This window comes from Microtus oregoni, unplaced genomic scaffold (assembly GCF_018167655.1).
Source record: "Microtus oregoni isolate MIOR12 unplaced genomic scaffold, Mior012 000019F_ref0000042, whole genome shotgun sequence".
Taxonomy (NCBI): Eukaryota; Metazoa; Chordata; class Mammalia; order Rodentia; family Cricetidae; genus Microtus; species Microtus oregoni.
Window position 1 is genome coordinate 16478137 of NW_024543078.1, and position 14737 is coordinate 16492873.

Genomic DNA, 14737 nt, shown 5'->3' on the forward strand with positions numbered 1-14737 from the left:
TTGTTTAGTCTGCTGGATGAACTCCCGGAGTCCGTGCTTACGTGGGCTCCTCCTGGAACCAGTTGCCGTAAGTTGGAAGACAAACCCACTGTGTCTCTCTCTCCACAGGTCATCACAGTTGCCACTTAGCCTTATCCACTCCCCTTCCCACAGGGGGAAAGCTTCTGGGCCACAGATAGTTTGCTAGAGAAGATGTTTAAGTCAGCTCTGACATTAGTGCCAAACAGTGGAGCCCTAGCTTTCCGTCTTTCTGGGCTTATCTAAAGTTGAAGGTTTTATTTTCAGAATCATTCCCAGGTTTGTCAATAGCAACTGGTATTTTTGGAATTAAAGCACTATTGAATGGAGGTAAAATCAACTTATAAAAAGACTATTTTGAGTCAGTGTATTTTAAAAACTTACCCATTGCATGCCTAATTGCTCTTTATACCTGGGTCACACTATTGATCAGTCAGCACACGATTTTAGATTAGAAAGTCACCTGATGTGGGGATGTAGAGGTGCATTTTAAAATCAGTTTCCTCCTTGAAGTTTATAGAGGATGTCTTCAGGTTCTTTGACATTCATATTGTATGAATGGTAAATCAGCCTCCAGTTCCCATTTCTGCCACTTGTTTCAGCATATGTGAGTCATCCAGTGGTGACTTCAGCTTGAAGCTGGTTTGACATGTAGAGAAGAGCCAGCGAACCAGAACGTCAGACTTTTCTTCACCAGTGCCGGGTTAGCAGAGTGAGTCTTTATTATTTTTTTAGCACAGGGTTTCTCTGTGTAGCCCTGGCTGTCCCAAACTCACAAAGATCAAACTGCCTCTGCCTCCCAATGACGGGATTACTTGGCAGCAGAGTGGATCTTAGTCTTTATTTACTGGACCATCTCAAGGTCAGCGTTTAGCTGACTTCTAGAAACACACATGTCCACTGGCCTTCTACTAAATTCAGATCGCATATGTGTGAGTCGCGAGTCGAGGTGTCGTCTTAGCCTATAACCTCAGCTCATCTTCACTATGAACCAAAGTTGTCATTTACAAAGGAAATCAAAGAAGAGCAACCCAGGCCTGTTCCCACCTCCATTTCCTATGTCTTGTTGTATATCGTGGTGCCAGGCTCCCATCGTCCCCTTTCTGTGATACTTTTCTTCTAACGGAAAGGAAAAAGAAGGGAGATAAATTTTGTTGTTGTTTGTTTTAGTCTGTAACCACATTAGAGAACTTGATAAAAGTGCCATTATTCTGACCATGACAGTTGGTATATTTTCTCAGTGAGACAGAAAACAAGATGGGGCAGAGATGCCATTTCCTTTTAGATTATACACCTGCCTTAACTTCCTGTCCTTTCAGCTCAGGTCTGAAAAGGAAGGCCTGGATGCCCCCGATTGTCCAAGGTAGATGCTTGTGAGCTAGTCTATGTCCCATGATACGTCAGTCTTTAGGTATGTGCTAGAATTTTAGTCACATGAACAGTCTAGTGATGGGCCACACCTGATTCATTGTTTTCTTACCCATGAATTTAGGCTATACTATTAAATAAAAACAGGTTTCTGTTCTTAAAGCACAGAGTTTAACAGCAGCATTTTCTCTGGAGAATGTACAGCAAGTACAGTCTTGAAAATAAACTGGTTTACAAAGCTCTTCTTCCTATCCTTTTTTAATATAAAACAATGCAGAAGTTGCAGCATGTGTATCCAGCTCAGTGTAGTACCTTCAGAAGTCTTTATTGTCTTGAATAAAGTTGTAAAATAGTCAGTGGCAATGCTTATATGTCACTAACCCAAAAGGCAGGTAATTCAGGACCATACTAGTTCTGTGATACTTAATGCATTCTGTCTAATGGCTCTGGAAAGTCACAAGGAAACCAACATTATACTCCATGGAATAAACCCAGATCTTGGTACGCTAGCATTTATACCAGCACTCCCTCACCATGCTCTGAACCTCAGGCTTATGATAATAAATCCATAGTGGGGGTGGTCCTTTTTTTCTTTTTGCCCTCCCGAGCCTCTCTGATGCCACATTTCCTAACCTCAGGTCCATGAGGCCTTTTGTACAGCTGCTCTCAGTATGTGGTGTGCTGGGAATTCTCCTTTGTCTTATAACAGGCATGCATTTCCTACAAACTTTGCCCTGTTCTCCATTTGGGATCTTCTGATTAATAGACTTGTAGTTTATATTAAGCTCAGCTTACCAGCTATTGCAAGACTAAAAAGCAATAGAACATGTCTCAGAAAATGGCAGAGAATGTGTTGAGTATTTCATTAATAACTGGATTTGGATGCCTCAAAGGGACACCAGAAATCACCAGTTAGACTGTGTTTTAACAGAGGAGCTAGTTAACTCCGAGAAATCTGGTGAACTAATTGTTAGACAACAGAGCTTGATACGTCTCATGCATTAGAGAAGAAACGCGGGAAGTAAGTTGCCTAATGGCTAGAGCGTTAGAAAACACACAGCAATAGCAGGACCAGGAGTTCTGATCTGAACTATGTTAGCTCTTCATTCCTAGATAATAATTCTAACTGTGGTATAGAATCGTCACTCTGGGGGCTGGAGAGATAGCCCAGCTAATAGGCAGGTTTATTGCTCTTTCAGAGGACCAGAATATAGTTCCCAATACCCAGTATTGGGGAGCTCAGAATCACTTACAGCTCCAATACTAGAGAATCTGTTGACTTCTTTGGACGTGAGTGTACATGTACATACACACATGTACATACATACACACACATACACATACAAAGGTTGTCTGGTTTTAAGAGAAAGAAAGGATGTGATTATTACTTTTTGGATATATTTATTTGTTTGTTTATTTATTTTTGGCCTAGGGAGTGAGATCCAGTGCCTCTATATGTCTGTTTGAATGGAGGGACAATGCAAGGGAAGGGAAAGTGCTAGGTAGTTACCCTCAGCTGATGAAGCTGCCCAGACGTTCCTGCCATGGAGCTTAAACACCCAAGTGAGAGAGAATGAGGTAGTGTGTGAGTCAGTAATAAATTTCTGAAGGGGAAAAGCAGATATAAAAATTGTTTAAACAACACATTACGTAGGTTCAAAACCCCGTGCCATTGTCCTTGGCTTCTCATCAGCCCTCATTGTTCGCCATGCTCAGAGAGTCCAGTTTTATCCCATGCTTTTTCAGTCACAGTCCAGCTGGCCTTGGTGAGCTGGGGAGAAGGGTGGGAGGAGGGGGAGAAGGGTGGGAGGAGGGGAAGGGAAATGGGAGGCTGGGAGGAGGTGGAAACTTGTTTTTTTTTTTCTCCTTTTCTCAATAAAAAAAATGGAAAAAAAAAGAACTAAAAAAAAATTGTTTAAACAAGTGAAAATAGGATAATTTTAGCGTGACCCTCCTCCTGAAACAAAAGTACAGAGCATAGGCATTCGAACACAACTCTTTATCACTTCATATTTATTAATTGTGCTTCTTTTAAGAAACTAGTGGGAAGAAATAGCTTAGTGTCAGAGTGAGTTCTTAGCCCAGGTGAGGCCTTGGTTTGAAAGCCTATCACTAAAATAAACAGAAGCTGCCGTGATGAGCTGCTATGTAGCTCTGCTGACACAGTTTTACATTAGAGAGAAAACAGCCAGCTCCTCAGCCTACTGACCTGAAATCGGGAGTAGCGGGATGCACTGCGTTACTGAGGGACAGAGGACAGGCGGGAGGGTTCCTCCTCGTTAAGGCTGGTCGTCACTAAAAATGTGGAATCCATGGTCATTTCTAAATATATTCACATAATGGCAACATGAAAGCTGTAGGGGAAACCTACAGTGCTTTTCCCTTGAAGTCAGACTTATAGTGAGTGCCATTTGTTTTTAAGTGAACGTTTAAATGTTAATGCAGAGAAAAAGTCTGAAGTGTATTGAGCTGCAGTGTTTTGAGTATTAGTAGCTGCACCTCATACAACCACGTTAGTAACTATGATCGTACAGGCGCTTCCACCTGGCACATGAGCACCTGTAAACATACCAGCGAAGAGATGTTGAAAGATTGTCAGTGGATCCCATTTTAACAAATCATGTCAGTCGTTTCTAAATATTTTTTTTAATTTTTAAAAAAACATTTTAAATACTTTTTATTAACTTGTTTATTTTTAGATCATTCAGGTTTGTCTGTGTGTGTCTCTGTGTGTGTGTGTGTGTGTGTGTGTGTGTGTGTGTGTGTGTGTGTGTATGTGTGAAGGAAAAGGTAACATACATTTTGGGATTATTATAGTTTTAATAATTCTTCCCAAATGTGAGTAACGTAAAAACTTTGCTACTTCACAGGTGAACTCGCCCAGTTCTTGGTGTGTGTCCATAACTTAGCTTATGATGAAAAGCCAGACTATCAGAAACTCAAGAAAATTTTGAATCCAGATGGAGTATATTTAGGGCCACTGGAATTTTCCACTAAAGCACATAGCGTCCATGTGCGTCCTATGACCTGTCAAAAAGTAAGTATCGCATAATCATTGTGCTCTTGTGATTGCACGCTGTGAATGTGCTCCCGAGAAGATGTTTCAGCCAAAATGACGGGCTTGCTACATTGATAGCTCATCACTAGAAACCTTAAAGTTCCTATGGCACGTTGTCTCTTAGAATGGGATCTGTGCCTGCTGTGTGTTGATAAAGAACGAAGCTATCACTGATGGCCTTGTGTGTGGCTAGGGCAGAGCTGAAGGCCACTCCACCTTGATTCGTGAGAGCCCTGCTGTGCTTCACCAGGCTTTCTCTCACTCCTGCCCTGTGTCTTTGCCTTCCAGTTTTATTATGTAGCTGCCTAATACTCTTAGAAGTTATTGATATACATCTGTTGGTATTTCAGCTTATAGAAATAATTATTTCTTAACCAAGTTGTTACTGTATTTATTTCCTTTGTTGTGTTTATTTGAATGGATGCTCTCACATCAACTTAAAAAAGTTAATACTTACAGCAAAGAATTATAAAGCCAAAGGATTTTCAGAAGAGGATGGTAGGAACCTGAGTCTGTGATTAGCAGCACTGTTATACAGACAAGGAAGTGACTTTTTCCTCACTTGAGGCTATCCATATTAAATAAATAAGTCCATAATAAATAAATAAGTCCATGTATGTATGTATGTGGAGGGCAGTCTGGTGAAGGTATAAGTTAGGCTTAGAATGTCATTTACTTTAATATTTCTTCTGAACTTTGGATCCGCACAAGTGCTCGGGAGCCAAGAATGCAGGATGCAGGCTAATGTGACTGATAGGCTGCTCGATGAATGGTGAGTCGAGTCTCGGTGCACAGATGGTTCTGATTTGCTGAATTTTGTAGCTGCTGCAACTGAAGACATAAAATATCCTTCTAGTCATAAATTAGCTCTTTGGAAGCAAAACCTTGGCACCAGAGCTTTACAACCTTCAATTAGTAGGAAAAGAAGTATTTGAATGACTGTGGTATTGACATCTGTAGGCCTGCATAGTAATCATTCCTAATAGAAGAGAATATCTGTTTGAGGAGGGTTTGCATGGCTAATTAACTACCAGTGAGAATGTGTAATTTTTTCATGATCCCCTGATTGTCACCTTTCTCTCGTGATACAATTACATTTTATTGTAGCGAGTGCCTCACAGACCAATTGTCAGCACTGTTTACATATTGCAGGAGGCAGAACAAAAGTTCATGTTTAACGAAAAGCCACCGGATTTTGATCTTGGTAATTACAGAGACTTCTTTAACAGTTTTATTGACTTTTGTATTTTTATCACTCTCCCAACAAAACAAAGAACCATTTCCCAACAGAGTGCTCTCCTTCCAGTGACGGGAACAAAGAACCATCTCCGTGGCAGTGTCCCTTACAGTGACGGTCAGCACTTGATCTCTAGTAGTTTAAGATTCACACCTTTTTTTTTTGTAGTTTTCAATTTCATCAGCTTCACTGAAATATAAGTCATTTACAAACAATACTATATCTTTTGATATAACATTCTAATTATTATCCTCTACAATCCGCAGTTCACTAAATCAAAGAGCATTTGTGGTGAAACCAATTTCTTAAGCAGAGAATAATACAGTGTGGAACATTTTCCAATGAGCTTTCATGAAAAATATTTAATTCCCTTTGATTAGAGCACTTTAATTATAAGTAACACTATTTAAAAATAACATCCAACTTTAGCATCTTAATTCCTGCCAGCAGTGTGATCAGTCTGGATCTGTAGCTAGTAAGACATATTTCATAGCATATCAACATTTAATTAATGACTTTATTTTTCTACTAGTTCACGTGCACATATATATTTAAATATGTCAAAAATATAGTTTTACTATCTGTGGGTAAGTTTCATCTTAATTTTAATTTCTACAGTTTACAGGTTTTTATTAATGCTCTCAAAATCAAACCTAAAAATGTTGAAATTCTGCAGACATTACCACCCGGTCCCCAGTTCCGCTAAGCAATGCACACAGGACGGTCTCTGCAGCTGATGGTTCCCTAACAGAATTAGTTGAGTCAACCTGGTGGCTACAAATTTTCTCTTTCAAGTGCCAGGGTCTCCTCAGTGACTCCTTGTCACTATGCATGTGGGATGCTGCAGCTAGTGATAGAGTAGTGAATGAATTATTATTACTTCTACTTTTTTATGGAGAGGTGTTTAACAATCAGTCATTGTACCTGAAAAAGCAGGCCTATGCAAATAAGCTCTTTTTACCACTTATTATTCCAAGGGAAGGGAGTTATGTATATTAAAATTTTCAGCATATTATTTCATCTGCAAATGAAATCTTTAGAATTTAGCATTAACAAAATGCTTTTGACTTAGAAAGTGGCACCCGTCCATATGAACTCACAACATGCTTCTCCAAGTGAAGAGATCTTTTATTAATAGTTGTTTGGGTATGGTGAACCTCTTGCAGTAAACTGGGCGGTTTCTTCCAGAGCTAAACCGGAAATGAAATTTTGTCAGTCTAGCAGAGATGCTGTTGTGTGGGGTTTTTTTGTTTGTTGTTTGTTTGGTTGGTGTTTTGTATGTTTGTCTCCTGAAAAGCAAACCCTTTATTTGCAAGAACATGCAACAGCTCTGGAGGTAGCGGCTGTCACCAGACTGTTTCCAAGGTTCATTCTCTAGATGACCTGCCAGCTGCTTATGCCACCCACGGAAGCATTTGAGTTTGCTCATTCGTTTTGTTTGATATTGTTTTGTGTTGTGTTTGGCTTAAGGACTGTTTAACAGGCATGCTACTATCCAGCAATATCCTGGGTCACCCGCTGTGATTTACTTTTTCAAATTGAGTGAATGAACCGGCATCTTGGCTGTGCTTGCTGAGGTCAGCTGTGACTCAGAGTTCTGAGTGTGAAGTGAGTGGGAGAACCCCACTGTGCAGTCCCGCCCCTTCTCCTGGCCCCTTCCTGATTGTCCATGCCTCTTCCTTCAGAAGCAGGAATTCAGATGAGTTGCCCACTTTAAGGCTAAGGGCAAGCTGGGGCTCAGAGAAGAACTTTGAGTTACCTTCATTGCACACCATAAAATGTGGTTGCTTTCTCAGTCTGAACCTTAAGTCCAGCAAATCAAAGGGGAATGTGTGTTGTTGGGGTACAAATCTTCATGAAGAACCTTTAGTTCTTAAAGTAATTCTATGAACTTGTCTGCCTGTGTGTTTTTTATATGAAAGCAATGGAACACACATCCCTGGTTAGAAGGCTTCTTCGTTATCAGTGTTTAGGACTGCAAAGTGTTCCAGTTTTATAGAACAGTATGAGGTTACACTGGAAAATTAAGTAAAATATTATCTCATTTGAGTTGTGGGTTTTTTTTGGAAAATGATGCATATTTGGGTAGTATCCCTTTTGATACTCTGAGATGCCAGGAGTGCTTTTTGTATTTATTTTCATAATCTTTGTAAATATGAACATATCACTCTATTCAAAATTAAGGATTTATGTATTCCATCTTTCTCTTAGCATTATAAATTTGTGTAAAAATTTAACTCTTCCATAAAGGCGGAAAACATATTGCATATTAGATAAAAGCACCCATGGCCTTGCAGCCTCAGCCTCGGGCCATTGACCTTACCCTGAGGGACCAGGGAGCAGCAGACAGGATGGAATATGTTATGCCCAATCCTGTTTCTTATGTCAGAGGTTCTCAGGGAAAACTGGTACCTTAAATGCTTAGTACATAGGAGATTAAAAGTCCTCAATTGTTTCAACTAAGAACAGCTCCAGTTCTGAAGGCACAGGCAGAAGAAATAACATGGTGTTGCCGAGACCTGTGTGTCTCATTGTTGTACAGGTCTCTGTAGCAAAGAATTACCCAGCAGTGACTGAACGGAAGCGGCAGCGATGGACGGAGTCAGGAGAGTCATGTGGCTTTAAAAGAGAAGGCAATCCCCCTTTTCCTTAATACCAGGTGAAATGTGTCCAAGTGGCCAGGACAGACACTGCATAGCTGTAACTTGTAAGTGGAATGTAACTCAACATGGATTAGAGGGGAGAATGGTGGATACCAAAGGTTTGGTGTTGGGTAAAACAGGGGCATGTTGAATGAAGACACAAACCCTTCAGTTATAAGATGAATGAGTTATAAGGATGCAGTATACAACATGACTAAGCTGTACTTAGTGATGTCGTGTGTCATGGCATGTGCTTGTAACCCACTAAGAAAATAGGTATCATTCCCACTACACACAGATGTGATAAATATATGGATTCCATCATGGTATTTCACAATGTGGGATGTCAAAACCTCACAGCCGACAACTTAAATCTTCCTTTGCTGATTGTATCTCAATAAGGATGGAAGGGAAAACTTGTACTAATCCAGAGCGTGTCTCACAGTGACTGCTACGCCAGTGTTCTGGGGGATGAAACCAGTTTGGGGACCCATACTTCACATTAGTGTAGTATGTAACAAGTATACTTTTCTTACCAAGGTGATATCAGGGAGGGCGGATTCTAGGACCATCAACTTTCCCAGTGGACTTAGAGGGCGGGTGGAAAAACTGTTAAACATTTCCAATTTGCAGGTTAGTGAAAGGCAGTGGTTTTCCTCTTCATTAGGATGCGGAGATCTGGGAGGAGGTGGATAAAGGAGGGTGTTGTGACAACTTAGCCCCACCTTCAGACAACCAGCCTATTGCAAAGGGAAGGAATGAACACACTTGGCAACAGAAACTGGAAATTGAGAGACTACAAATTAAGACTCTATTTGCCCAGCCAGCATAATTTATTCTCTATTTTGGCACTGGCTACTCCATTATTTCCCCTTCTGCTGTTCCTGTCTCCTGCTTGCTCCATTTAACTGGGGGAAAAGGCGATGACGCTCGGATCTGCTGTAAACACGGAGCTGCAGAACAAACACTTCACTCAAGGACCTTTGCTGGCTTTCCGTCTTCCACCTGGGCTATAGGAGCCACCCTCTATTTCTGTGTCTACTTCAAGGTTATTGAGAGTCAGTCTTTTCCCAGATGTCACCACAGTGTGACACAGAAGCCTGTGAGACAGCAAGCTTGTCATGAAGTTCACCTCTGGCCCGAGGACACGGTGCCAGTGACGTGAACTCATCTTGCTCAAAGGTTAAACTACCTGCACTCTGTGTAAGCAACATCATAAGCTCCTTGTATACTTTCACATTAATTAGCCTCTCTTCAACAATAGGAAAATAAGAGCTTAATTAATAGGAATTTAAGCTACACCGATACACTGGTTCCACTCGCAGCAAAGGTTAATAATGAGCTCACATGCAGTTTGAAAATGTGACAATGTTCCATAAAAATACCATTTTCACTGTAAGCAAGTTTTCTGTCGAGATGATTTTTAAAGCATGCGTAACGGTGACACTGAATTTAACTGGTCTTGTCCCATTGACGAGAAGGGGTCTGCAGTTCACTCGGTACTGCATTTTTTTCCCTGCTAGCCATTGTTGCTTCTTGTTTGTTTGTGTCTTTGTCAAGTCCAGTGTTTTCCAGCTTAGGTTTTTAGAGAATGGCAATGTGACTGAATTTGTTTTAAAGACATGTCATAGTTTTCATTTCATGACATAGTCTTACTCCATACCAACAGGTGGATTCACTAAAGGTTACCCCGAAAGCAGCCAATGACTTGCCAGAGAAGTTCCCAAAGAAAGTTTGTGGGACAAGTACGCCACAGAGAACGGAGCATGAAGAGCGTCAGCCCCGCGCTGTGCTGAGCAGAGCAGCAGCACCGGTGAGAGTCGGTGGAACTGTTTCATTGATGTGACCTTAGCATAAACACTGGGAACGCAAACTCCCTGCTCCCGAGCCCAACGTTGTGTGATTTTGTTCAATGTGGGCAGAAAATCTCCTGTCCACCTGGTAAAATCAAAGCAGCCTACATCATTTGTTACAGGACTAGAGACAAACATGCACTCAGATAGCTCTGACTCCTTCTGTTCCCCTAAGAATGGAACGAAGCACACTGGATTTCTTCCACTGTCTACAGTCCATGAGGGGCACTTCCCCTGCATAAGCTGCACTTCACATGATCCCCGGCCTCTAATCCTTACCATTAAACATCAGAGTAGTATCTGCCTGTCAGGGGGCTGTGTTTGGAATCCTCTGGGTGGAGAGTGACTTGCCCTTTCCAAGTGACTCATGAAGACAGCAGCAAAAGCCCTCCCTCAGCTGACATCCTAGGATGGGAAAGCAAAGCATACAAAATTTATCTGGAGGGAAAAGTAAAGTTTAATTCTGTCAGAATAGCCAGCGTCTCATTTGATTTGTGCACCGTCATTCTCCAATGGTTCGGAGCAGTTCACAGTGTGAAACAGGATAATTTAATACCCCACCTTTCTCACCCTCCACCCAAGAAAAATTGATATATGGGGCAGCTGGGATGTTAATCACTAAACTGAGCACTGAATTTGGCTCTGAAGTTCTTGGCAGCTGAGGCAAAAATTAGAAGTAGCGTGTTATGCATCTCCCATCCAAGCAGCAAACAAGTTTATCCAGAGAGCAGTGTTGCTCTTAGTGCTCAGAGGAACCTTTTACATTTATTCAGTACGAAATAGCATTATTTGTGGCTTTATTTTAAACTCCCATACAGAAATCTACTTCAGATGGGCATATTTTACAGTCCCACTTGTAAAGTTAAACACAAATACTGCAGGGTGACAAAATCAGAAATGCTAAGTCTTTAGTGTGTACTGGAATCTTCTGTCATGCAAGGCAGGGAGGTCCTGTGAAAAGTAGATGCCCAGGTTTCAGGACAAGAAATACATTCGCTTTGGCTGGCCTGGCAGTGGGATGTGCGGTGCAGTGGGATGTTTGTTGCGGTGGGAAGTGAGTGTTGCAGTGGGATGTGTGGGATGTGCATTGTGGTGGGATTGCGGTGCGGCGGGATGTGCAGAGCTGTGGTATGTGTGGTGCAATTGGATGGGTGGGATGTTGGTTGCAGTGGGAAATGAGTGCAGTGAGGTGATGTTGCAGTGCCGTGGTATGTGCAGTGCCATGGTACGTGCAGTGCGTTAGGATATGTGGTGCTGTAGCGTGTGTGATACGGTGTCCTCACTCACTCACTCTAGCTCCCTTGCTCCTTTTCCTCAGTCTTCTGACGCCAGAGTGAGTTCTTCAGAATTATGTCTATGTTAGGTTTGCCTCTTAAATTCCATGACCGTGCAGTAATAGCATATGTTTTATGTCCACCCTTTCATAATATACCAATTATTCCTTGTCAGTGCACAACTCATGTGTCCATTTTCCTTCTAGTGGATTCGTGACTCACTTCTGGTTTAATGTATTTATAGAAAATACTGTGTTCATTCTACCCCAAGTCTGCTGTGTATATTGCATTTCTTCTGAGACATGGAATTACTAGATCATTGGTCAAATGATGTTTAATTAGAAAATGTTTGCACATAGGCAGGCCAGATGGTTTAGCAAGTAGAGAAACTTGCTATGGACCCCAGAGATCCACATGGTGTAAAGAAAGGACTGACTCCCACAGGCTTCCCTCCAAACCTTAACACATGAGCCATGATGTAAGCATAGCTCTAACCCCAACAAATAAATAGGTTAAAAATGTTGGCGAATATTCCTGGAAAGTAGTTGTATTGTTTATGTTCCCTCAATCCATGCACGTGTTCTGGTCATTCCTACACTTCCTCCCCAGCACTTTATGTTGTAGTCTTTAACATCTAACCACGTTTACATGTATGTTAGTATCAACTTCTGAGTACAGCTCTGATGGCCAGTAGCATTGTGGTTACTGGTCATGTACATATCTTCTGTGAAGTTTCTTTCCATGTGCTGTGACTCAGTGTTTGCATGTGAGCTCTGGAACTTCTTTCCATAGTCCACACACAAGGTCCTCGTCATCTTTCTGTAATATGGCCAGCCTCTGTCTATTCATATTGTTCCTTCATAGTTGCATTTTGGCTCTCAGATCCTGTGTTTAGCAAGAGGTGGGAGTTGAGGTCCACTCTTTATACTTACTGGATCGCAACATCATTCCTTGGAGCATTGTTTCTCTTTTCCTAACTGAACTCCTCTGGATGCTTTTTAAAGAACCAGCCAAGTGTGTTGGTGGGGACTGCTCCTGGGCTATTTTCTCCCATCGGCACACACTACACATATTACTGCAGCTTTACAGCACATTCTAAAACTAGGAGGGCAACTCTTCAGTCTTCTTTATGAACTGCAGTGCTTAACAGTTTAATTCTTGCTCCCTCCATAAGATTTATTTTTATTTCAGCATAATATTTTCATGTATTATTTGGGAATTGCATAAAGTGCACCTCATTACACTAACTTTCAATTCCTCTTAGGTCCACTCTCTCATCCTCGTGCCCTCCCCCCAAAAAAGAAAAAAATTACACCAAGTTCAATTTGTGCTGCCCATGTCGTAATTGGAGCATGGTCAAACTCTCAGTGGCCAGCCCTTTAACGATAACTGAGTCCTTCTTCACAATATTGTTACCTAAAGTTTTCTTATACAATATATTCTGTTTCCCCTCACAGCCTCTTACCCATCCAACTCCACACGTTCTTTTTCTCTTTATAAAACAAAATAGCAAACTAAAAATAGGAAAGAAACAAAAACAAAACAGGAAAAACAAACACAGAAAAAGCATAAGAAATGCATATACGTAGACACAAACACGCATGCAAGCACACAAAATCCATAAAAACACAAATTCAGAAGCCATAATATATAAGCAAAAGACTCACAAGGAAAAACACAACAAAACAAACAAACCCAATGTTCCAGACAAAACATTATGAGACAAAACATCTCTAAAATACCATTGTGTTTATTTTGTGTTGACCATCTACAGCTGGACATAGAGCTGCCTTAAGTGTAGTCCATATGCTCAGTGACACTCCAGGGGGAAAACTTTTTTATTTTTTTGCAAGTAGTTATCAATTGGCAACCACTTCTGGGTTAGAGAGGGGCTCATATCCACTTACCCTCTCAGTGCGGGCACCCCATCTGGTTTGATCTTGTGCATGCTGCTACCATCTCTATGAGTTCATATGTGTATCAGGCCTTTTGTTTTCTTGGTACCCTCCATCCCCTCTGGCTCATACAACCTTTCTGCTTCCCTCTTCTACACTGCTCCCCAAGCCCTGAGGATAGGGACTTGATGAAGACATCCCACTTAGAACTGAGTGTTCCTAGGTCTCTCTCACCCTGCTATTGCCCAATTGTGGGTCTCTGTATTAGCTCTCATCTGTTACAGGAGGAAGCTTCTCTATTGATGGCGGAGCAAGTAGTTAGGAGTCATTTTACGGCTAAGTTCTTTTAGCAGAATGGTATTTGGTTTTCTTGTCTTGGGTTCTTGGCCACCTAAGCAGTGTAAGACAATTTCCATCTCATGGGGTGTGACTTAAATCCGGTCAGAGTGATTGGTGACTCCCACAGATTTTGTACCACAGTTGCACCAGTGTATCATGCAAACAGGTCATCATTGGAGACCTCACCATTGTGGCTGGGTTGGTGTCTCCCTTTCTGGTAGTGTGCAGAGTGCCTTCCAGTCAGGCACCAGCTTGACTTGTGTTCAGTGAGATATGTGGGTGTTGTCGTCAGCAGTAGGGCCTTATCATCAGTTCATGGAGAGCAACATGTAGATTTGGCAATAGCCTGAGTTGTTTGGAGGTTATCTGTGGGCTTCTTTGGCCAACAGCTCACTTAGATGGCACCCACCCGTGGTACTGGAGGTTTCATTTGGTGGTGAGAGATGTAGAGTTGGGGCTTTGTTTCCCCTGTTATTTGATGATTCCAATTTAGAGTGCTTTCATACATAAACATACATATCTATTTTAAGAATCTTCCACTGCAGTAGGTTTCCGTATGATCCCTCAAATGACCCTTGGTGTTAACTATCCCTCCCAGATCACCCTCTGTCAACTACCTCACTGCCCCATCAATGTTTAAGGACTAACTTCCTCATAAGCAGGACAATGAGATTTTGGTGGGAGTTTAAGGAGGACAGGCAGCCCACCACCGTCTCACAGTGCATCAACTTGGTACTTCCCTCCATTTGTGTTGTCCCAACAAAACTTTCTGCTTCTGCATATATGTATACTATCGCTTTCTTTTAAAATTATTTAAATATTTCACTTTTATCCTAAGTACTAGTTTTCCTATATGCTTTAGTCATGGTGGTCTTGCAGTGTATAAAGATAGGAACTAACTTTAGCGAGTGGTTAGTAAATCCAACAGCTCTCTAACAGAGGAAACACTGCCCCACTCAAGTGTTCTACAACCCGAGCTTTGTCAAAAATCAGCGCGATGATTATTTATCTATGTTTAATATCTTTTTGTGAGAAAAACAAGTACTTCTATTA

General features: G+C 41.5%; 1 protein-coding gene across 1 annotated transcript in view; it reads left to right on the top strand.

Annotated features, from left to right (window-relative positions):
• The window catches only part of Vrk2 (VRK serine/threonine kinase 2), a 104542-nt gene that overhangs the window by 85780 nt on the left and 4025 nt on the right, over positions 1 to 14737 (top strand). The window contains exons 10-12 of the mRNA XM_041669651.1: positions 9 to 67; positions 4257 to 4423; positions 9993 to 10136. Of these exons, the coding sequence (XP_041525585.1) occupies positions 9 to 67; positions 4257 to 4423; positions 9993 to 10136 (370 nt within the window). The remainder of the gene's footprint in view (positions 1 to 8; positions 68 to 4256; positions 4424 to 9992; positions 10137 to 14737) is intronic.